The following is a 22923-nucleotide window of genomic DNA, read 5'->3' on the forward strand; positions in this document are numbered from 1 at the left end:
AAAATTAATATTTTTCTTATAAAGAGGAAGCAACTTAAAAATTTTTTTGGGGGGTGGGGAGTAATACTAGGGATTGAACCCCTGATGCTTTACCACTGAGCTACATCCCTAGCCCTTTTTATTTTTTATTTTCAGACATGGTCTTGTTAAGTTGTCCAGGCTGGTTTCAAACTTGCAATCCTCCTGCTTCAGCCCCCCAGTCACTGGGATTACTGGTACGTGACATTGTGCCAGGCTAAGATCTTTTATTAAGCACTTACTGTATGCCAGGAGACTTTCCTCATCATAAATACCTGAGAGGCAAACTCTATCAGGGGTCCCATTTTAAAGGCAATGTTAGGTAACTTGACCAGAGTCACACAGTGTTTTAGTAAAAAGTACTTGTACCCCCAAGCCTATAGTTGCAGTCACATAGAGGCAAAGCTGTAGTGTGTGTAATTAAGACACAATTACACAAAGGCAAAGCTGTCTTCAAGCCTATGGGCTGCCTCATTCAGTCAGACCCTGTGGCCAGGAACTTGACTACTCCTTTACATGAAAAAACATTCTTTGGAAGATCAAGTCTTAGGTGCACAGCACTAGAGACAGACTGGCTGGTTCAAATCCACTCACTAGCTTCGTCTTGGGGCAAGTCACTTAATCTGCAATTCAGCAATACCCTGTGTGGCTGGGGTGAGCTATAGAGACTAGTGCTTATGAGACACCTTGCACAGAGCTGGCTGTCACTCAGGAAGTGACCGCTGCTGTTGCTGCTGCTGCGGCTAGCAGCAATCGTTTATCATTTAACCCTTAAACATGGGTGATATAGAAAGATGTACTAGGGTAACAGTGAAGTGTCAAAACAGGAAGCCAACCACAAACTGACAATTTTACATCTTGTCGAAAGTCAGCCAGGTACAACATCAGTGTAGGCACGTGACCACATAGAGCAAATGGGTCTCCATTAAAGGGAGACATAGTTTGCTTTAGTATGAAAAAGGCTTTCATGTAAGAATTGGTGACCACAGGCTTCTGTGGTTGTCATGGTGGCTAATTCTCACATTGCCATCTTCAACTCCTGATCCTACTTGGCTGCAAATTTAGCTTTTCTTACATCCCCATATTTCTGAAAAAAGAGATGGCTCTTGCAGCAATTATTTCCCATGTTTCACTCTCTAACTCTGTCATCTGGCCCTTGGGTTGTGGATGAGAAATTCCACATAATTGACTTAGTGCAAGTACACTACTCCATCTTGCTCCATCCTGCACACTACTCTAGGAAAGAAGAATGGGTGTGGTGTTCACAGTGATACCAGAAATAGGTATTGTTGAAGAGGAGAGCCCTTAAAAGTGCCAAAACAACTCAAGAACAGGAGAGAAACCAAGATGAACTATAATCTAACTACTCACGGGCATGCTGTAACCACTTAAAGTTTAGTTCTGTCATAAGGAACACTCCTTTAACACTGACATTTTGCATTTTCATTTCAGTGTGTGCACTTTGCCCATAATGACATGAAAACTGGAGACCAGGAAACAATAATTTCTAAGCTGGAAGTTAAAGAGTCAAATGAGACCATTTTCACTGGAAGGAAGGTTAACTGTATACCATCTGTGTGCGCGAGAGAATCTGGCTCGCTGTGAGAGCTGCCTCCTCTTCTGAGGACTCATCTGTGTCCTCCTGGTTTGTCAGGTTCAGGCTGGGGGTGCTGCTAGAACACTGGTACTCCTGGAGGGATGGTGTGTCCCCTTTGTCAATACTGTCCAGTGAGCGCCGGCGGACTCCCCAATTGAAATTGTCCATACTTTCACCCTGGAAAAGGAAGACATGATTGCTAAGACCGCAAACCGATGTTTCTTCATGCTGTAAATGTAAGACACCAGAAGACATGTACCAAGATGAAGAATACTGAATGCATTATCCAAAGCAGAGTTTCAATCAGCCCTTCAATTTCTTTAAACTTAAACACATCATTAAATGTCTATCTTGAAAGAGATCAAAATTATTTCATTGATAACCTGTTGTCACTAAACAATTTTCTTGATGTTCTGTCTATTGAGGGTCCAACTAAATCTATTTTCTAGGCCATTTCTATTCTAATACACAAACATGAATGAGACCACAAGAAGGACAAGTATATCACAGATGACAACGAAGAAACAGTCAACCACACCAGGCTAACACTTACCTGCAGCTCCTGGTTAGCAAAAAGGAAAACACACAGAATTAGAAAGAACGAAGACAAACATTTAAATATACGCTACACTTTTTGGGAAAACTCTTGCACTTTCACAAACCCAAAGACTGATTCAAGCTCTGGATTAAGCTTTTTGCAGGAAGCCAACATGTAATTCAAACTACTTTTTTAATGCAAAATATATTGTGAAAAAGAGACAGACACAACAACATTTCTATAGTACACTCTGGCAACACAAACTTTAAGGAATCTTCAAGATTTACAGATTTAATACTTGGCACAATGCAAAAACTGACTTAAAATACCCACATTCAGTTGACAACATACAGGGTCACATGATTTTAATCTATAGGACAGCTCTTGTTAAATGCAATGGATATTTTTTACTATAAAAAATTTTAAAATCAAGATCATAGCCATCAAAACATAACCACTGCCAATTTCAAAAGGTCAAGAGGAAATATGACAAATTTCAATTTCAGCCATATGTAGATTCATATAAGCTATGCATCTGTTATCTACGCTGGTCATCCTTTTCATATGGATGTAATTCTCTTGGGCCCTGAGTTGGTTCAGGAAATTACACTGAGTTGGTCTGGAAAATATGATTTGATTGTTTCCCTTTACACAGGAGAGAATGTTCAGTATAGAGGGTTTCAAATCTTTTTTTGTTTGTTTTTTAATAAAGCAGAGGAATTTTAGATGGAAACCAATTGTGCAAAACTGATAAATAAATACTGAGCTGATCAGGTAGCAGAGGGTGTCCAGGAGTTCTTCCCATTTAGCTCTTGGATCCTTCCTGGCTGTTTCTCAAGTTATCTTAGATGCCCTACGCCTCTGCAGGTCAGAGTTTGAAAACTACCTTCCTAGAATGCATCATTTCATATGATATTATGTAGCATATCATATAACAATGACAACCATCCTCGAAATATATTAGGTGATGAATTAGTATTCACTGTGATTTTCAAAGTTGGAGGGTGTGTTAAAAGTTGCATTCATGAGACCTTTTTTTTAAACCAAAATATTTCCTATTACCATTTTTAAGCAAGACTATAGCTGTTCTTTTAGAAAATATGTATTATTTGATTTGGCTTAAATTATGAGGTACAAATCAGCATCCCCACATCTTCTCCCAGATTCCTGTGACTTCAATTAAAGACAAAATGACAGGAAGTATCTTGAATCCATTCTGAGTAAGGTTCTACTAAAAGCCATATTTATTACTTCTGACATTTTAGAGCACCAGATGAACTTGAAAACATTTACAGTGCTCTTTAAAGTAAAAAGGCAAACAAAAAAATAATAACCTTACCATTACAAAAATGTCAAGAGCCTACCTTTAGAAATTTAAATTCTGAACTAGGAAAAAAAAAAGTAACTGCAGAAGAATTGAGAAGCCACTCAGGCCCCTGGGGAAGGGCCGCAGGCCTCTTGAACCCACCCAACTTTCTCTCCTGGCTATGAAAGCTTGTTCTCCTTCCTACAATATATTTTTCAAATAATGAGTGTGAAATCACTTTTAGGGTGGTGACCTGCCCCCCCCCCCACCTTTTTTTTTTTTTTGGCTGGGGCAGGGTGTGTGTGTGGAGGAGAATAGGAAGAAAGAAAAGGCACGGAATAGAAAACATTAGTACATCAACATAGAGAGTAAGGATATATATCCTTGAAACTTCCATTATTTTAAAAGTGTATCTATGTATACACTTTGATGCAATGTAAAATACATGAACTGTGCATTACTATCAAAAAAAATTTAAAGTCATGGCCCTACCAAGTACTCAGTAATATTGTACTTGTCCTTGGGGTCCTCTGAACCTGCCCAGCTGTGTTGGAGGGAATAGGCACTTGGGGAAACATTACACAGGAGTCCCCCAGCTGCTGTGAAGGCATCTGTATGGCTCCAGGCACTGTGGTCATGTCCTCACATCTGCAGGGCCGGCTGCAGCATACTGAGGATGGGAACCTTATCTACTTAAGTGGGTCCATCAACAACTGACAGTGTGACACAGCACAGGTCAGCACATTTCCTTCTTGTATGTATGTCACCTGTTAGAACTATAGGAAACATCCCCTCATGAGAGCTGATAACATGTACCAGTTATTGGAGTGAATTTCAATATTTTATGGAAAAAATATCAAAACATGGTATAAACACTTGCTATAAAGGCTTACATGTCATCTTCTTGCATTATAGATACTTGTGATAATTTTATGATGTACAGTTTTTTGACCTATTTGACATATAAACTTTTTGGGTTTTTCTAAGAGACTGTGGTTTAGGGAATTGACTACAGGGTTCCTAGCCTAAGAAAACCTGGCAATCTTATTGTATTTGCCATAGTGATCATTTCAGAAATTGGCGTGTGTCTCACCTTGGGTCAATGCAATATGACAAAAAGTTTGCGTTTAGTAAAGCAACTTCTTCACTATTCTGAGGTCATTTCTGGAAGCAACCATTACTTCCTCTGACACTATTATATGGAGATGTAAGGTCACATACAGCAGTGACAACCGTCTTGCTGCTGTCAGAGGTCAAACTGACCTGTATAGAAGGGCAGAGTGCACAGAAGCAACAGCAGACCTTATGGAGTCACACTAAATACAAGCTGTAACTACCAACTAGCTCAGTTGTGTGGGCTGAAGTACTTTTTGTCTTTGATTTTCCACTTAGAAAACATCAAAATGGACACAACTATCAATACAATTAGAGGAGAAAGCCCTTTGGGTATCAAATGAAAAGAGGCATGGGGAAGAGTTACCCAAGTCATCAAGAAGAAAGTGGTTAGGAATGTCATGGGGTAAATCTGTTATCTGTCACAAAGAAAAGTTCAGAAAAACCAAACCTTCCTAATGTCCGTTTCATGGCAAATGCCACCCTCTTTAAAATTATGTTTGATCAATTTTAATTTTTACTGTTTCCCAGCAAATTAATTTGCATAGTTTATGCAAACTATTTAGGCATAGGCATATCTTAAAAATTTTTTAAGAAATCCATGTTTCTACTTTGCATTTTTAAAGATGAAAATCAAATGTTCCATGTTTATTTCAGACTTATTCTGCTACTGACTAGTTATAATAATCACATTTAGTTCCTAATTTAGATTTTTGGCCTTGGTGACCTTCACTGAGTTAAGGAAAGATGTTATGGCCCAATCCTGATACAACTATAACTATTCTATAAATGTCATAGAAAGTCCACATTCTTACCTCTGCATCTTCCAATTCAACATCTAAAAAGTCAAAATCCTTAAATACACCAAACTGTTGTTCACTGCTGTTATCTTCGACAGCTACTTCTTCCTCTTGAATTATGTCTTCTGTTGTAGAAATAAGGCTAGTCTGTTGGTCACCGACTTCTAAGTCCTCATTAGAAGAAAATACAACCTGAGGCCCGACAAGAAAAAGGAAAGAAAAAAAGTCCACCAATCAGCTTTGTCACTCTGCATATGAGATATCAGTCCCCAGAGCCACTGCAGGCCTCATCCTTCAATGAATTCAGAGTCTAAGTTGGTCTTCTTGGCTAACTAGTTGGAAACTTAGCATAGCTGCCTGGTATCACAAGAGGCAAGCATTATTTTTCATTCTTAGTTAATGCTATAACTCAGTTAGAAAAGGCAAGCAAGGAGACAGAATCATTTCTCCATGGAACAGCACGACTTTGACAACCTTCACTCATGCATTCATAACTACTCACGGATGGATTCTTTGGGAGGCCAGATTCTGGACCACAGAGTGAAAGCACGTTCATTAGCTTCTCTCGTGTTCTTCGCTAAAGAGAAGAAATTCAAATGTTAGTATTGCTGATGAAATAAGGCAAACTCTCAGGTTTCAAACATGTAACAAGATTGGTTCTTGTAGCCTGTGAATGTCCAGTGTTGATGCCCTTATGTACCTGTGATAACTGTGGCCTTTTCCAACTGACAGGAACCAAGGCGTTAGAATTGGAACCAGAGGAGGTGGAGGAGGTACTTCTGGTGACAGCGATCACTTTGGGTTTCCCATTCCTTCCGGCTGCGCTGTGCTGGTCACCATACTTATTTCCAATGATTGGTGTCTATACAGAAACAAAATGCCAATTGATACATATACTTCAACATTAAAGAAACTTGCAAGAGTTAACAGTGAACCTATGATGACATTTTCTGAAAGTAACCAAAAAACACATAAGGAGAAAGTTATGGTGTTGGAAAAAAAAAAAATCAAAGATCATAATATTGTTTTTACATCAAAACTTTAACTGAAAATAATAATTTCATATCTGAGATTACAGAGAGCTTTTTCCTACTGTAAATATAATCTGCTATCTTTAATGACCCACCACCTCCACTGTTCCTCCCCCTTACGATAATGAAATACATCCTCCCTGAAGAAAGCCCCAGAAATAAATATATATATATGAAAAAAACACCTGTAATCTTACCACTCAGATTTGTCTATTTAGTTCTGGCATTTAATGCATATTGATAATTATATTTCAATAATGTTCTCTTGGCAGCAGGTAGTGGGGATTGAACCTAGAGGTACTTTACCACTAAGGTACATCCCCGGCCCTTTTTATTTTTTATTTTGAGACAAGATCTTGCTAAGTAGCTGAGGACCTTGTTAAATTGCTAAGGCTGGCTTTGAATTTGCAACCCCCCTGCCTCAGCCTCCTGAGTTGCTGGGATTGCAGATGTGTACCATTGTGCCCAGCCTCCTATAATACTTTGTCAATAATTTCCCTCTTTAAAATTCCTTTCTTGACTTCCAGAAGACCATTTCAATGGCACCTAGGCCACCAAAATTGGGCTCATTAGGGAAAGCGGTTGGGGTGGAGGGCACTTCCAACTAAGGTCAAAATTGAGACTTGTATTAATATAACAAAGACTGCAGGTTTCCTTCTGAACCACATTAGAAGAATGTGCTTCTGTCTAGCCCTAACATGTCTGGCTTATCTGGCGTCTCAGATTTCATTGTATTTCAGCCTTGTTTTCTTTTTAGTTTTCCTTCCATGGTTTCAGCTATCCACTTACACAACACTGAAAACCCTTTAATTGTGACTTCTATCCAATTTTTCATCTAAAATTTTAGATCTCAAAATCTAGTTATCCACTAGGTGCCTCCATTTTGTATGTTTCTTAGTCATTTCAGGGTCGGCAAGTCCAAGAACAAACTCATTACTCTCTCCTTCCCTGTTAGAATCTGTTCTTGTGTTACCATTCTCTCTCAATGGTACCAACATTCATTCAGCTGTTAAGGTCATTCACCAAATCCTGATACCTTTTCCTCACCTAGCTAGCATCTCCCCCTTCACTTCAAAACCTATCACATACTTCAGATACTTCTTTAGTCTTTTAAAAAATTTTGTTTCCTTTTGTTTAAACAATACTAGGTATTGCACTCAGGGCTTAGCACAAGCTAGGCAAGTGCTCTGCTAAGATACCTCCCCGGCTCTCCTTGGTGTTTTCATAAACCACTCTTTCTCTCCTCTTTCCTTCTCATGCTATGGTTTTGGGACAGTCTCATCCCATATTATCTTTTGCCTGAATTATCCTAACAGATTCCTTGATGATTTTCCTCTCCTCCTCCCTCGCCTATTTTCCATCCTGTTGCTAGAGTGATCTTCCTAAAATGAAAATCCTAATATTTCCTAAACCAGTTAAAAATCCTTTCAAAGCTCCTGTTTTCTGTATTTTGGCATGCACGCTCCCTGTGGGGTCCCGCTTTGCTCCTGTGCCCTCAGGTGGGTCTCTCAGCACACTCTCTCTCAATTCTCTGTACTCTGAGCTCAAGCTACATTGTACTGTGGGAAGCTTCTGCAATACTATGCTTTCTCAAATTTATAAGTGTCCGTTCACACAGGTTCCTTTTTCTTGGATTTAACTTCCCCTCCACAAACTGCCACCTAGGCCTGCCTAGGGTTACTTATCTTTTAGCACTCAGCTTGGAAGTTACTTCTCCCTGAAACCACCCTCTCAGGTGCACACTATATATTCTTATAGCACTGTAATTTACATTCAGGCAAGCACTAATTTGGTTGTTCCCTCAACACTATAAGCTTCTAGGCCTTCTCTCTCTCTCTCTCTCTCTTTTTTATGGTGGTGCTGAGGATTGAACCCAGGGCCTTGTGCATGCAAGGCAAGCACTCTACCAACTGAGCTACATCCCCAGCCCCCTGCCCCACTCTGTTTTTCACAGCACCTGGCACAGTATCTAATACTAAGGATGAGTTCATTCCCTAATGTTTGGGAATGAGAGACTCAATAAAGGAACAAATGAAAATCCCTAACAGAGCACCACCATTAATTTCTGAGCATCTTACCTCAGAGATATCAAAATGAAAATCCAAAGTCTTCCCAGGCAACTCCTTAGAGACATTATTAAAAATTTTGGTGAAGGATATTTCAGGAGAGCCTATATCTCCCACATAGGTCTTGGGGATGTCATTGGGTACCACAAGACTTGCAGAGCGCGACACCACAAGCTTTAGTATGTTGAGGGCTTCCTTCCAATAAGGACTCTGGTTTAAAAAATAGTTAACATACAGAACTTTTTAAAAAAGCATATTTAACCAAGAAAAAAAACTTAGTATACTGTAGACTATGAAAATATTCTTTCCATTAAAACACCTGTAAAGATGATTCTTTTTTCCTATGAGATTTTTAGCAGAAGGGCTCAGGTACAAAAGGAAAGAAAACACAACTTATTCGTACTGTCAAGCTTATCAGACACCAAATACCTAATAATATTACCAAATTGGAATATCCTTCTTTCAAAAAATGCTTTATAAACATTAATTTGGAAAGTCTAATCTTATAATCTGGCAATAGGGGTAAACAAAGGGATAATATATAGGTAAATTTTCTAGATGAATGAAGTTAATGGCTTTTAAACTAAAGAGCATTTTGTATTTGGTAGATAAGTATTTCCTTTTTTAAATTCTGCTTGAGTGAATGCAAATGCAATGCAGAGTAAATATAAAATATTCATCTGTGAATGCTCTTAAAACAGCTTGTTCCCTTGATGAGTCACATCCAGACTACTGATCTGCTCAACAATGCCTTTCTTTACAGACAATTCAAAGGTGAAAATTGGTGCCAATCAGGGTGACCTGTCACCATTTACAATTAGACCAAATGTGATTCTCTGCTTTCACATATCTGGTTCTTTAAATCAGACGAAAAAAAAAAAAAAAAAAAGGCAGGGGAACCCTAAAATATGACTCTTAAAGAGGACTTCTGTTTCTACAAGTTACATTTGTTCGTTATGTAGAATCTGGTTAACAAATGGAAAGGTAACAAAGAAATAGCAATGAGTCATGATTCTACAGGTCATGGCTTCCGTGTGTGTATGTACATTTCTTCCTGTTGTTACTTAAATGTAGACCCCTACAATTCAGATTCTGAGTTTTGTCACATACATTAAGAACATTTCCCATGTAGAATATATTCCTAAAAATATGATTTATGTTCCCTACTTCTGGACATTCAGGGTATTTCTGAGTTTTGATGATTATAAGTGGTTTTGAGTTGAACAATGTCACAGGTAAGTTTTGTGGTCACTCACCTGTACATATTTACCAATAATCTTTATGATCTCCAGATTGAACTGCTTGGCTGGGGCTGCAGATAGGTCAATGTGACTCAATAGACTATAGATAATCTGTAGTAATGACTGCTGCATACTGGATAATCCTTTCTCTAACAGCTACAAATAATATTGAAAAACAGACTTTAATCAGATTGAACAAAACTCAGTATTTACATTTATAATGTTAGAAAACACAGTAGATCTAATCCATGAGTTTATAGTTAGATTATCAGAAACCCAGAGACTAATAAAGTAAAAGGTAAGTATTATTTTTTCCCCTTGCTTCGAAAAGGAGAATTGGAAAATTATTTTCATGTTAATAATAGTATCTTATTTTCTTAACTAATTTGGCTAAGTATCATTTATTTTAGGTAAGGAAAAAACCACTATACAACATCATCAAAGAATAATGGAATACCCACAAACCATTGACACTGCCATCTATTAGCTACATGATCTTGCACAAGATTATTATACCTTTGAGCCCTGATTTTTTTAAAGTGGAAAATAATAAAACTACTGGGTGTGGTAGTGCATGCCTGTAAACCTAGCAGCTCTGAAGGCTAAGGCAAGAAGACCTTGAGTTTAAAGCCAGTCTCAGTAACTACAAGGCACTAAGCAATGCAGTGAGACCCTGTGTCTAAATAAAATACAAAAAATAGGGTTGGGGATGTGGCTCAGTGGTTAAGTGCCCCTGAATTCAATCCCTGGTACCCCCCTCCAAAAATAGCAATACTATCTACTTCATAGGGTTTGCAGGGCTGAGTAAATTAAAGACATATCATTTTAAATATATGTAACTAGTTTGAGTACTGTAGTTGGTAATAATGATCATTAATAAATAACATAAGGATAACTTCCATGAATAAGAGTAATGTTTAGTGCAAAAGAATTCTCTTTATGGAGTGGAAAAATGTTGTCCATATGTGATGCGCTGTGCAAGTTCCAAACCTTGGAACCCCAAGGTGGATTTTCCAGAAGCTCTGGTACTACCTTAATGGTGAGCTTCAGGACGGCACAAATAGAAGCTGGCCTGAGGCACTTAAATACATCCTAAAGGTCCAGATATAAGATAGCTCTAGGGACATGCATTCAATTAGGCCGTCAGCGCCTAATGTCAGCATACTTAGATATAAAATTAATGGCAACAAACCAATCAAATCCAACATTTAAAAAATTCATACTAGTCCTGATATATTTTATAATACTCAATATCAGTGACTTATCCAGGTCAAACAGTGTTATGAGCAACAGTCAGAATTCATAATATGAATAATTTCTTCCTGGTTTGTTTTATGCCTAATTTCTTGAGGCCAACTTTTTAAAAAGGGAGGCATTACTTTATTGTAAGCTGACAAATATTTTTTAGTAACTAGAAATTTCTTCCATTTGTGGTTCTCTTTGTGGCTATTTATATAATAATATACTTTTGGGGGCATGAGGTTATTATTTCAGATGCATCAAAAAATAAAGGTCAAGTTTCTATGTAGTTCTAGGGCTACTTTTTAAACAATTCTGTTTTTTACCCCTCAAATCCATATTTCAGATGAGAAGCAAATGTATCATGAAAATAAAAACTTATCTAGCAGAAATGCTTTTGCATGTTATCCTACAAAGGATGTTAAAGCCAAGAACTAATTTTGTAGAAACAAAAATCATAACCATTTCCTAGGATCAAGACCAGTAAAAACCCATTTTCTATTCTAAATGGAGAGTTTCAATTTAGAGTTTTAAGGACAGTGAATAAAGAAATAGACATTGAAAATGGAAAAAAAAAAAAAACTTTAGAAAAACTTCATTTATTTGAAAGTAATTATCTACATTTTTCTTTTTTTAAAAAAGACATATATATTTACTCTTGAAGACAATTTTAAGATTAGTTAGTACTGCATTATTGCTTCCAGAAATAAATCCATTTGAAATTTTGCCACAGAGCAGTTAAACAGTTTAAAATTTGTAAATTTACCTCTGCAAGATAAGTCACAAGATTAAATGTAGTATCTGAGAAGGAGTCGTGCAGGTATCTGCACACTACATTGATCCAGTTAGAACAATCTCTGGAATATGTATGTGTACTATACAAGCTCATCATGTGGGCCAGGTTGACCAATGTAGGGCATTTTTCTTCTGCACAAACCTGGAAAACAAATATAATTATTTCACTCACCTAAAATAAGATTACAAATTTATACTTGCTAAGGTATTTTATTAATGAAATCATTTAGATCTGCATTTTAAAGTTTCAATGCATTTGTATTTCTAAGACAGTAGAAAAGTTAAATAGAAGAGGAAAAAAAGAAGAAAGCATTCTTAAGAGAAAAACAATTGATAAAATGGAAAGAGGATTAATATAACACATACAATTCTATGGGTACTACATAGTATGGTTTTCTTCTGTTTGACACTTTGTAAAACAGTCTTGGGTAAAAAACAATCTACAACGTGGAACACCTGTTTTGACAAATCCACAAGTGGTCTAGGGACTAAATAGGCAGACCACCATGAGATTCTCAGGGAGGTTCAGAGTTGCTATGTCAGACAGGAAATACTTTAGTCTCCACTATGTCCAGGGCATCTCAGTAGTGTGGCCAGTTGCAGAAAGCCTCAGAACATGTGTATAGTCAAAGGATTTCAATGAAGAGCTGATATAACTGAATCCTTCTTTTTCACTGCATTAACAGTCTGCACGCTGGGCCTCAAATTGCTCCTCAGGATATCACCTAAGCTCTGAGAACCTTGGCCAGCCTTTTAGAGGCCACTCCATAATGTCCTGACTTCTTAGAATTGGCTTGACACAATACCATGATGTCTGAATCAACAGAAGTCAGGGGGATATTTTTGACCTTAGACTGTCTGTTCTTTTGGTTACTGGCGAGGATGATCCTTAGCCACTCACTGGGCATACTTAAACAATCTAGAAATGGAAAGGGCCCTCACTAGACTTACATACTTATCTATCATAAAAGTCTAGCCTCATTGTAAAGTTTGCTTTTAGTTTTTCCTCTTTTCATTTTGCTCATGATTTTTTCCATCTTATTATATATATTTTCACAACTTGCCTAGAACATTTAGTGAGCAAATTTAGAGCATTACCTTTTAAATCTATACATACATTTACCTTTCAAATGAATATAACTGACATTTACTTTGATAATTTAGAAGATGTTTAATAGACTTGGAGGGCCTCAAGTTCATCACTGGACAGACTTGAGATTAAAAACATGCAAGACTGTGCAGGCAACTATCAACACAGTACCATGGCAGTTATTTTATAAAACCATTAAAAGCAGCTGATCTCATGCATTAGTCTTTTGCCCATAAAACCAACAAGAGGATGCTAAAAGAAAAATTTTGTTGATGTTTCTTATTTGCATTTCAACCTAATCTTTTTTTTAAATCACATTAATTTTATAACTTTACAATAATCAGCTTAAATTTTTTTTTTTTTTTTTGGTATCTGGGATTGAACTCAGAGGCACTTGACCACTGAGCCACATCCCCAGCCCTATTTTGTATTTAGACAGGGTCTCACTGAGTTGTTTAGCGCCTCGTCCATTGGTGAGGCTGGCTTTGAACTTGCTATTCTCCTGTCTCAGTCTCCCAAGCCACTGAGATTACAGCACCTGACTTGCTTAAATTCTTTATAATGCAAAAAAGCCTTCCAAAGGGGGGGGGGGGACATTTGTATTGAATTTTTACATTCTTAAAGAATCTATTTTCTAAAGAATGATTTTTAAAAACCTCTTTTGAAAAGGGTGACCATTCTTGGAATATAGGCTATTCAATTTTGTTTGCTGTGCAAATGACTTAAGATTTTGAAATTTTTGAATCACCAGGTTAAAATAAGATCCTAGGAGAATGCTTTATAACAAACTTTTTTTTTAGCACATTACTTTTGCCATGATGAAAGAAACAAATATTTGTCTTAAGTGCTGTCTTATTTTAAAATTCTGGGCTCTCCATGGGCACAAACAGTAGATTGAAATTTGCATAATGAGGAAGCACATAATGGCAGAAAATTACTCTCAACAGTTATAAGTGAGAGAATAATTAAGGAATCAATTTAATTCACATCCTGCAGGTTGCTGAAAGCTTATAAGAGGAAATCTGTGTGCTGCCCAACAGGAAGAAAGCAGATTAAAAACAATTTAGGAATCACAGAAGGCCATATTTGATTTCTTAAAAACAAAAAGATATTTGAGGATTTCCCTCACATAGTCATGAAATCAGCAGCTTTAATACTCAAAGGGCTGTGACAGCCTTCAGGCAGGCTCTTTGGGGAGCCCAGCATTTGGGGGGTAGCTATTTATTCCACACGTTCTAGCTGCTGCTCTTAAATGTGTCTACTTCCCTCTTTGGGTATTGGTGCCTATTGTTTTCTTGAAATATCAAGTTAGGTCAATACACCTTTTTTTTCTCATATACTTTCTTTGTAAGTGCTCATATGGGGGAAAAATCCTTGTTCACAACATTTTTTTTAAATGATGTTTCATAAGAATACTAAAATGAAAGTTATTTTAAGAAATTTTATATTTTGTATTACTTTTCAACCTTACTGGCGCACATACTACATATGTAGTTGGTTTCTTTTAGGCAAATAATCATTTTTCAAAAAGCAATATTTATTTCAATAGTAGTTTTTCATTTAATAATGTTCTACTGGATTTTTAAAATTAAATAAAATCAAGAACAGGGGACAATTTTTAGCTTACTTCTTCTCACTACCATTTTTACTTACAAAACTAAGATATGTTTCCATTAACTAAAATAATGGCTCCTCTTTTAACCATAAATGCTTATGTAAGAATTTCTCTATACCTTATTTATCTAGGAACTTAATTAGGGATAGACTCAACAGCATATTTTATGAAATATTTTCACTTATTAAATATTATCTAAGCAACACAGTGAAAAGATTGTTCTCTCATTACTGCTAATGGATTTTCTCACTACCTCAGCACTCAGAGATAAATTTATTGCAATCAGGGTCACGGAAAGGTATTTTATTTGACTCTCTGTGACTTGTTCTTTCCATTTACTGTGCTACTTGTTAATTGAATCTCAGCTTTTTAAAAAATTGCTATATAAAAAGCTCTTCTTGGAAATTGTATTTGCTGGTTTCCTTCTGTTCAAAACTTCTCTCAGTGTTTTTCCTCTCAGTGTTTTAGATGGCTTCACTTATGTTGGTATTCACCAACCATCTCTCAATCCCAAAAGAGGAGCCATTATATTTAGTTCACCTAATTTCCTGTTGTATGTATACTTCTCATAAATTGATCTAACTCCTTGGAACTGTTTATATTTTCAGAAGGTCTTTCTCTGCCCAAGACTCAGTGGATGACAAAAAAGAAAATAATAATAATAATAATATGTAAAAAGAAGGCAAGCTACTTGAGAGTTCCTTATTGTTCTTGAGGAAATTATTAAAAATATAAAATGTCAATAGCATAAGCTTCTAAAAATAAGATTAAGAACTATAGTACTTTAAAATGCAAGTTAACAGATAATTTAAAAATAGCTACACTACTATTTTCAGAACTGTACAGTGGGAGGGAAAGAGCCAAACACAGGAGACAAAAGAATGAATGGAACAGTGAGGGAAGGTGAAGAGAAAGTTTTCAAAGAAAAATAGTCAAACAGAAAGGGAGAGAGAACTTTCAGAATCTCAAACTATATTATGTCCTCTTCTTCCCTGCGGCCTCTGCACATGTTATCATTTCTTTTGCCTAGAGAACTGAGACCCCTGGCCTCACTCTTGGCCTCACATCTGGCTCTTTTTTTCATTATTCCTATTCAGCCTTCCATGTGAGCTCAGCTAGAACTTCCTCTAGGAAGGCTTTTGGTGTATGTTCTGCTGAAATGTTCGGTCCTCCCATTGACAGAACACTTACCGCCTACTTCTTGACTGCGTTTCCCACCATCCACAAGGCCAGTACTCAACTCACTTTTCTCATGCTGTATGACCAGCAGCTAACCTAGCCCTCAGTCAATATTTATCAGGGAATGAATGAATGAGAAACTGACAGAGAGGTAGAGGAGAAAGTAGGGAAAAGGAGCAGAAAAAGACTCAGACTCAGAGGAATGTTACTCTAATTAAATAGTTTTATTCACTGTCATTTGAACAGTTGCAACTTATATTGCTATGTAACTCTTTTATATGAACAGACAGAATAAACACATAGATGCAGAATTCACACAGGTAGTGACAGTACGAGGATGTTTAAGAGATTCCCCTCTTAAGATAAACTAGAGACTAACATCCCTACAGTGTTATCTTTTGGCATAACATTTGCTTACCTTTGCTATTCGACTAGCTGTTTCTTTGCAAAACTGAGTTGGGCTGTCAAAATGCTGGATTAAGTGAGGCAATAAGCAAAGGATGTTAAGAGGAAAGCCTATCAAAACAAAACAAAAAAGGCAAACAATAACCAATTTTATTGCACATTATTTTAAATGTTAAAGGTATTTTTAAAATGGTTTGTAGAAACCATTTTCTTTTCATTTCCTGGAATACTCAACCTTCTAATTTTTTTTCCCTTTTACCAAATCATTTACATTATCTAACATATAAAACAAACTATCACTGTTTGCAGAAAAGCAGAAATTAGATTTCAAAACAATTGATTAGTTTACATTTCAAAGACATTAAAATGCAATTATATGAACATTGGTGCAGTTATATTTAACATCACCTGACAACTGGGAAGGATCCACCAACGTGTGTTTGGAGACAGAAATGAGTTTACTGAGGAGGTGCACGGTCATTTCTTGGGTAGAAACAGAGGTAAAACCCTTAAGGAAGAGCTGCTGAAGTCCTGGAAAATTGTTCCACTTCAATTTGTTTTGTACATTTTCAATCTTGTCTCGACTCTCCGATTTATCCAAAGGCAAATGGATAAGCAGTTTGTTGAGAAGCCTGAGAGCCAGGAGGTATTCATATTCATAATCTGATTCTAATAAAGATGCTGCTATCCAAAAAATGGTGGCCATCAAGTTGGCAGGCTCAGTAGTGGACTGCACATCATACATTCCTTTCTCTCGTAGAGAGGAAAGGCTTCTAGTCCTTGCTAAGCTACTGTTATGGTTTATCCGTCCATCCATTATATCCAGTGTGTTACTCCGCCGCCGGTCACCTCTTCGGTCACCAATTAAACTTAATCTCAAAGAGTTACTTCTTGCATTACTGTTATATCCCAAATAACTGCTACTATTAATGGGACTTGTGCTTAGATTGAGTTGTCCAGTGCTTTTCCTGTTAGCTGCATACTTGTTTCCCATTATAGGATCATGGTATGAGGTTCTTAAAAAGAGAGAAGAAAAAAGAAAAAAAGATCAAGTCGTGTGCAGTTACTTCTTTTGCTACATTAATTTTACTCTTGAAAACTGAAAAGCATTAACTGTTACCAGAAAAATCATGTTTCAGTATATCTGACTTTAATCAAATTTCAGCTTTGCCTCCATATTAAAATAAAATCTACAACAATGCCTTCTGGTGGCTATGGTGGCTATTTCTTTTGAGTGGGGATGAGGTTGGATTTGCTGAGAAGATTCTGCTATAGAATCTGAGAACTCTCAAATCTGGGATTTATTACGCATTATTGTCCAAAGTAGACCTCATTTATTTGACCCTCAGACTTGATGCCTATTTCTTTGAATAGCATCTTTTTTTTTTTTAAGAGTACTAAACTCAAAAATAAATTTATGATTTCTCCTGCTTCCTCATATCCAATTGATTAAAATAATATTTATTGAATGCCTTCTACATGGGCCAGCAGCATGCCAAAGGCTAGTGATATTTTCTAAAAGACTATTATGGGGGATAGATATGTAAATCGACAAAGTTATAATCAGTTAATTATTATTATTAAAATATAAAGAAAGCACTGTGAGAACCCAAAGGATAAAATAAGTAGCACTGCTTTTGGGGAGTTAGAAAAGCTTAGCTAAGTAACTCTTGAGATGGGACTAAAGGTTAATTTGGGGTTTGCATGGCAGAGAAAGTGGGAGGACAGGTTGTTCTTGGGAGCACATCTGGGTATCCTAAAGGGTAACTAAGGGGAACAATAGGTCCCTAAAGTGTGGCAGGAATGGGGCCTGTCAAGGAAGCCCGACTGACATAGCAGAAAGAGATCTGACCAGGACATTAGAAGAAAAGAATTGACCAAATTAGCTCCAGCACTTTTTAGAAGTCCTCACTATCTGAAGCCGGCTTTCCCACTGGTAACCCATCTGATTTGGAGGGGGGTGGCAGGGATTATTTTCATTGTAAATATTAAAATAATATAATGTAATGATGATAAGAATTTAGTTATTAGAATTCTGTATTCAATAGGTTTCCCGGTTTAAATTCTTACTGAGAAAGGGCAGAAAGAAGATCATAATGTTTCATGGTTTCAGCCAAAGTATCAATTGCAGACTCCAAGGTGAGAAGAAGCTCAATCACAAATCCCTGGGGGAAAAGGGCAGAATTTAATTAACTGTGCTCTAGAAATAAGAAATTGCAATGGATTTCCCAATGAAATTTAAAAATAGAATGAACTCTGCATTAATATTACAAAATGATCAAACTCCTAAGCAACACAATCTGGCTGATTAATGAAAACTCATCAAACTAATGGTAGACATTATTATAATGGCATTACAATTTACCAGAACTGCTCGGGTCAGAATTCTAGGGGTTATTTTTGTTTCTTTCTTCCAAATCTAAATTGAATCCATCAGTAAGTCTTGAAAAGATCACTTTTAAAATAGATCCTCCATCTGACTGCTTTTCTCTACCTCCAAATCTTCCCTTAACCTAACCTACTGCCATTTCCGCCTGGACTCTCTCAGTAACTGTCCTTTCCCACCTCCACTCTCACTCTCCCCAAGGACTCCACCCAGATGCCCAAGTGAATTTTTTTCAAAAGCAAATCACATTCAGTATCTTCCTTCTCTTAAAACCTTTTGAATGTTTTCCCTATCAATTCTGAGTGAAGCCAAATCTCTCACCAGGGCCTATTAGGCCTTATGTGATCTGGACCTGCCTAGCTCATCACTAGCCTTCCTTCCCCTCAATATATGTTAGCCTCACTGGTCTTCATGATGGTCCTAACCCCCCACCCACACACACACATAAAAACAACAACAACAAAAATAACCCAACCACCCTACAGTCTCTGCCTTAGGGCCTTTGTACATGTTAATCCCATTTTCTTCTGCCTGAAGTGTTCTTTCCTCAGATCATCACAGGACCCAGTACATACCAGTATATATTCGATAATCACCTCTCAGATTATTATATATAAAACAACCCCCTCTACCCCACTGCTCTTTAACCCTTTACCTTATTATTTTCACAGTATTTATCACTAAGTAAAATTGTGTTATATGTTATTGGCTTGAGTAAAGGCTTGTTTCCCCCAACAGAGTATGAGCTCCAGAATGCAGGGAACTTTGTTTTGTTCAGCACTATATCCCCAATGAATAGAAGAGTACAATAAAATCAGCAGTTGGTACAAACTTGAGTTTTTCTAGTGTAAGTTTTACTTACTTACCTTTAAAAATGAAATTCAATGTTTCACTTTATATTGAAATTTAACTTCCTTTTTTATCTCATAATCATCCTAAAATAATAATACCCAACTGTGTGTGTCTGTGTGTGTGTGTGTGTGTGTGTGTGTGTAATGAGTATAAAACTTTCTCACAGGCAGTAGACTATATGATCTAACTAGTAGGTTATTAAATATTTGTTACAAACTTACCTTTGTTTACTTCTTCACCTGTTTGTTAACAGGGCATTAATAATTATGACCACTGTCTAGCTCTGGCTATTGCAATCTATATTTGGCAGCGAGACCTTGACCCCAGGTGTCTCACTAACTGCAGGGAAAATGTAATGAAATACCTGTGCATCTTCTCCTGGATCCCCTACAGTTTCTACAAGTCTGGAGAGAACATCAGAAAGTGTAGTTGCAGATAGTGGCTGCTTTAGGGCCCTGAAAATCTGAAAGGATCTCCCAGCATAGTGTCGAGAAGAACAAGAAAGCGCTGTGTGCAGAGCAACTTCACTAAGGTGATGTTCCAGATGAATTCCTTCTGCAGAGAAAAAGGACATGAGCGGGTGTCTCTTATTTTATAGAATTTAGAGAGTTGTAACTAGAGACTGTCCACATTAAAACCAGAACCCCTCACGCTACCAGACCAGTCTCACAGGCACCTAAGTCTTGTAAGTCAATGTATGTTCCTGCAAAACTACCCCTTGGAAACAATCACTGCTGAAGACACATACACTTTTACTATGATTGTCAGATGTGTTAAATGTGAGATTACAGAAGACTTACCAGTACAAAAAGGAATTTTTAAGTTCATCATCTTTATAATTCACAGCTGTCTTATAATTTTGTGATGCCATCACACACAAAACTAAGCCCCAATTTCAGAGACATAATTCTAAGTAGTAAATTAATTTTTCTTCAACCCAAAGAGATCTGTTAGCATTCACAAATTAAAAAGGAAACTCTTTCTAAAATTTTTTAATTTTGACATTATCAACTTGAAATTAAGTATTATCAAAATTTCAACATCACCTTAAAATATCTCATTAAAACTAAGTATCATTTATTAAAAAATACCTGCGCTTGACTGCTTAAAAACAGAAACCACATATTTCAAAAACGTAGTTAACTGTTCAGCACTCTTTATGCTAGGATTCTTGGCGGAAACATCCTCATGGTTCCAAAGGGGCCCTCTTTTTCTGGAAACAGAATAGATATAATTCTCGTTTTTAATTTATATCAACAGATTTATTTAAACTTGCTTAAACTATGGCTTTATAATTAGAAAGGACAGTAGCAAACAAATCAAATAGCAGATCACAATCTATCCATTATTTATGTACATGGATATAGAATGTTCTACATCAAGTAAGGAAAGATCTAATTTCAGTGTCTACCATTACCTCATTCAAATTCTCTCAGAGATAGTAATGAGATGAGAAATTTTGTCTACTGAGTACTGATTATTGTCTATGTGTTATATAGCTCAAGACATAATTTATGGAGCTCAGACTGTACCTAGATTATAATGCAAAGAAAATAATTTACAGGTTAAATGCAGTAAAAAATAACAATGCTAGATAAAACTAGGGAGAAAGCTTAAGGCAGAATATTGTCCTGTTGATTCTTTCTTTAAAATGTCTTTGCAGGCTGAGGCAAAGTTTGAGGTCAGCCTCAGCTACTTAGCAAGATCCTGTCTCAGAAAAAGGATAGTTTTAGCCCTGTTCCTGGATAGAATCCCCAGTATCACAAAAATAAATAAACAAACAACATTTTTGCTATCACCTCAGTTAAGTTCCTTATTAGCCTAAGCCCAAAGTGCCTTGAAAACCTTTAGGTGGGCACACTGGGTCCAGTCCATTCCATTTCTTAATCAGTTCACTGATAGGGAACTGATTTTTTTCCCACATATTTATTAAATTACTCCTCCCATCTTCCCAATTTAGCTCAATGATGTGTGTGTATGAGTGTGTTTGTGTGTGGGGGGGGTGGGGGCTTGGAAATTTAACCCAGGACCTTGCACATACTAGACAAGCACACTACCATGAGCTACTTCCTTGGTCCTAGTTGAGCAATTTTAAATGTAATCTATAACCACGGGCCTGGATTTCATGGCATTCCAGTTTGAATGCTCCCAAGCTTTCTAGCATTATTTAGCAGTGTTATAGTCAGAATGAATTATTTGTTTCTCATGGTCCTTTGATCTGGCTCTCACTGTGGGACATCATGTCCTTTCTCCCCATCTATTAACATTCTCTACTTAGAAAGCCTTGCATAGAGAATAGACAAGTATTTGATGATTGACTGATAATATACATAATGAAAGAATATTATATATCCAAATAATACAGTATTCTTTGGGCAGTTAGTAAGAGGCATGATTGCAGGCATGCAAAAGAACAATCTTTATATGCATTACAATTCTCAAAATACTGTGCAATACAAACCTGTGTATTTTGAATCATGGCATTTCAGAAAATAAAAATGCAGTTTATAGAGATGGAAAGAGCTGCAGGTTACCTTGAGGTAATGAATTCCATGAGGGTTTTGACTTTTCCGTCCTGCTCCACTGAGATGTCCACCTCGTTGAGGAGCGTGGTGTGCAGGTGTGAAATGGCAGCGCTGTTGTTTCCTAAGCTGATACTAGAAGAGGTAGAACTTGAGCTAAGCCCTGAGTCGGTCATGGGGGAGGGCTGGTAATCAGGTATAAAATCGCTAATGCCTGCTGGAAGAGAAAGCTCAACATGAGTACCCACAAAGTGATACCTACACAGGAAAAAAGCTGCAAAACACTTCAGAGATGGACCATTGGGTGTTACTTATAGATTATACAGGACACAGGAGGAAACCTATCAGTGCTAGCTGACATCCCTTAGCACTCCTGACCATCCTCAGAAGCACCTCGTTGCAGCCAGCCAGCTTGGAGGTAAACAAACACTTTTCACAGCTTGTTATTAAAATTCAGCAATCTGGATTTACTGTGTGGCCCTCTGCTGCCATCTGCTGAAAAAAGTTGAAAGTAGCAATTTCCTAATATTTTGGTACATTTTTTTCAATGTTTTTATTAAACCAGTCATATTTCCATAAGATGAAATGATTTTTAATTTCTAATGGAAGGATTCTATAATTTTTGCTTCATTTTAATTTTAAAAAAGCTACATTAAGGACTATGTGTAACATTTATAGTGAGTTAAACATTAAATGAATACTGGCAAAAGTCATTTACTAATGCTGTATTTTTTAAAATAGCAAAAGAGTCTTAAAGACAAACAGCAGAAGCTGGGCATGGGGGCACACACCTGTAATCCCAGTGACTGGAGAGGTTGAGGTAGGAGGATTACAAGTTCGAGAACAGCCTCAGCAACTAAGTAAGGCCCTTAGCAATTTAGGGAGATTCTGTCTTAAAATAAAAAGGGCTAGGGAAGTAGCTCGGTGGTTAAGTGCACCAGTACCAAAAGAAAAATAAAGCAACAACAATAACAAAAAACTCTAACAAACTAAAATGTTTGAATAAAGATGCTTTAGCATAAAAAAGAAGTTTTACTCCATTTTCTTTCAACCATAATTTTTTTTTTAAATATCTTTATTTTACATTTTATGTGGTGCTAAGGATCGAACCCAGTACTTCAAGTATGGTA

General features: G+C 36.8%; 1 protein-coding gene and 1 non-coding gene across 10 annotated transcripts in view; both read right to left on the minus strand.

Moving 5' to 3' along the window:
• Nucleotides 1-22923, minus strand: part of Fryl (FRY like transcription coactivator) — a 242248-nt gene that overhangs the window by 23230 nt on the left and 196095 nt on the right. For 7 of the 9 annotated variants that reach the window (XM_046459167.1, XM_046459000.2, XM_046458753.2 and 4 more), the window contains 13 exons: nucleotides 21806-22010; nucleotides 20363-20484; nucleotides 19636-19826; nucleotides 18104-18198; nucleotides 16442-17049; nucleotides 16047-16144; nucleotides 11716-11886; nucleotides 9726-9866; nucleotides 8482-8679; nucleotides 6073-6234; nucleotides 5875-5949; nucleotides 5388-5564; nucleotides 1589-1792 (listed from right to left, as the gene is read on the minus strand). In XM_046459167.1, coding sequence (XP_046315123.1) covers nucleotides 1589-1792; nucleotides 5388-5564; nucleotides 5875-5949; nucleotides 6073-6234; nucleotides 8482-8679; nucleotides 9726-9866; nucleotides 11716-11886; nucleotides 16047-16144; nucleotides 16442-17049; nucleotides 18104-18198; nucleotides 19636-19826; nucleotides 20363-20484; nucleotides 21806-22010 — 2447 coding nt within the window. The remainder of the gene's footprint in view (nucleotides 1-1588; nucleotides 1793-5387; nucleotides 5565-5874; nucleotides 5950-6072; nucleotides 6235-8481; nucleotides 8680-9725; nucleotides 9867-11715; nucleotides 11887-16046; nucleotides 16145-16441; nucleotides 17050-18103; nucleotides 18199-19635; nucleotides 19827-20362; nucleotides 20485-21805; nucleotides 22011-22923) is intronic. The other 2 variants (XM_046459245.2, XM_046458835.2) reach the window with 1 other exon arrangement.
• On the minus strand, nucleotides 8256-8328 carry Trnaa-ugc (transfer RNA alanine (anticodon UGC)). The gene has a single exon. It is a non-coding gene; the product is annotated as a tRNA-Ala (tRNA).

Source organism: Marmota monax, unplaced genomic scaffold (genome assembly GCF_021218885.2).
Source record: "Marmota monax isolate L192 unplaced genomic scaffold, Marmota_monax_Labrador192_F-V1.1 WCK01_AAM20220418_F8-fsc00025, whole genome shotgun sequence".
In the NCBI taxonomy this organism is placed as follows: Eukaryota; Metazoa; Chordata; class Mammalia; order Rodentia; family Sciuridae; genus Marmota; species Marmota monax.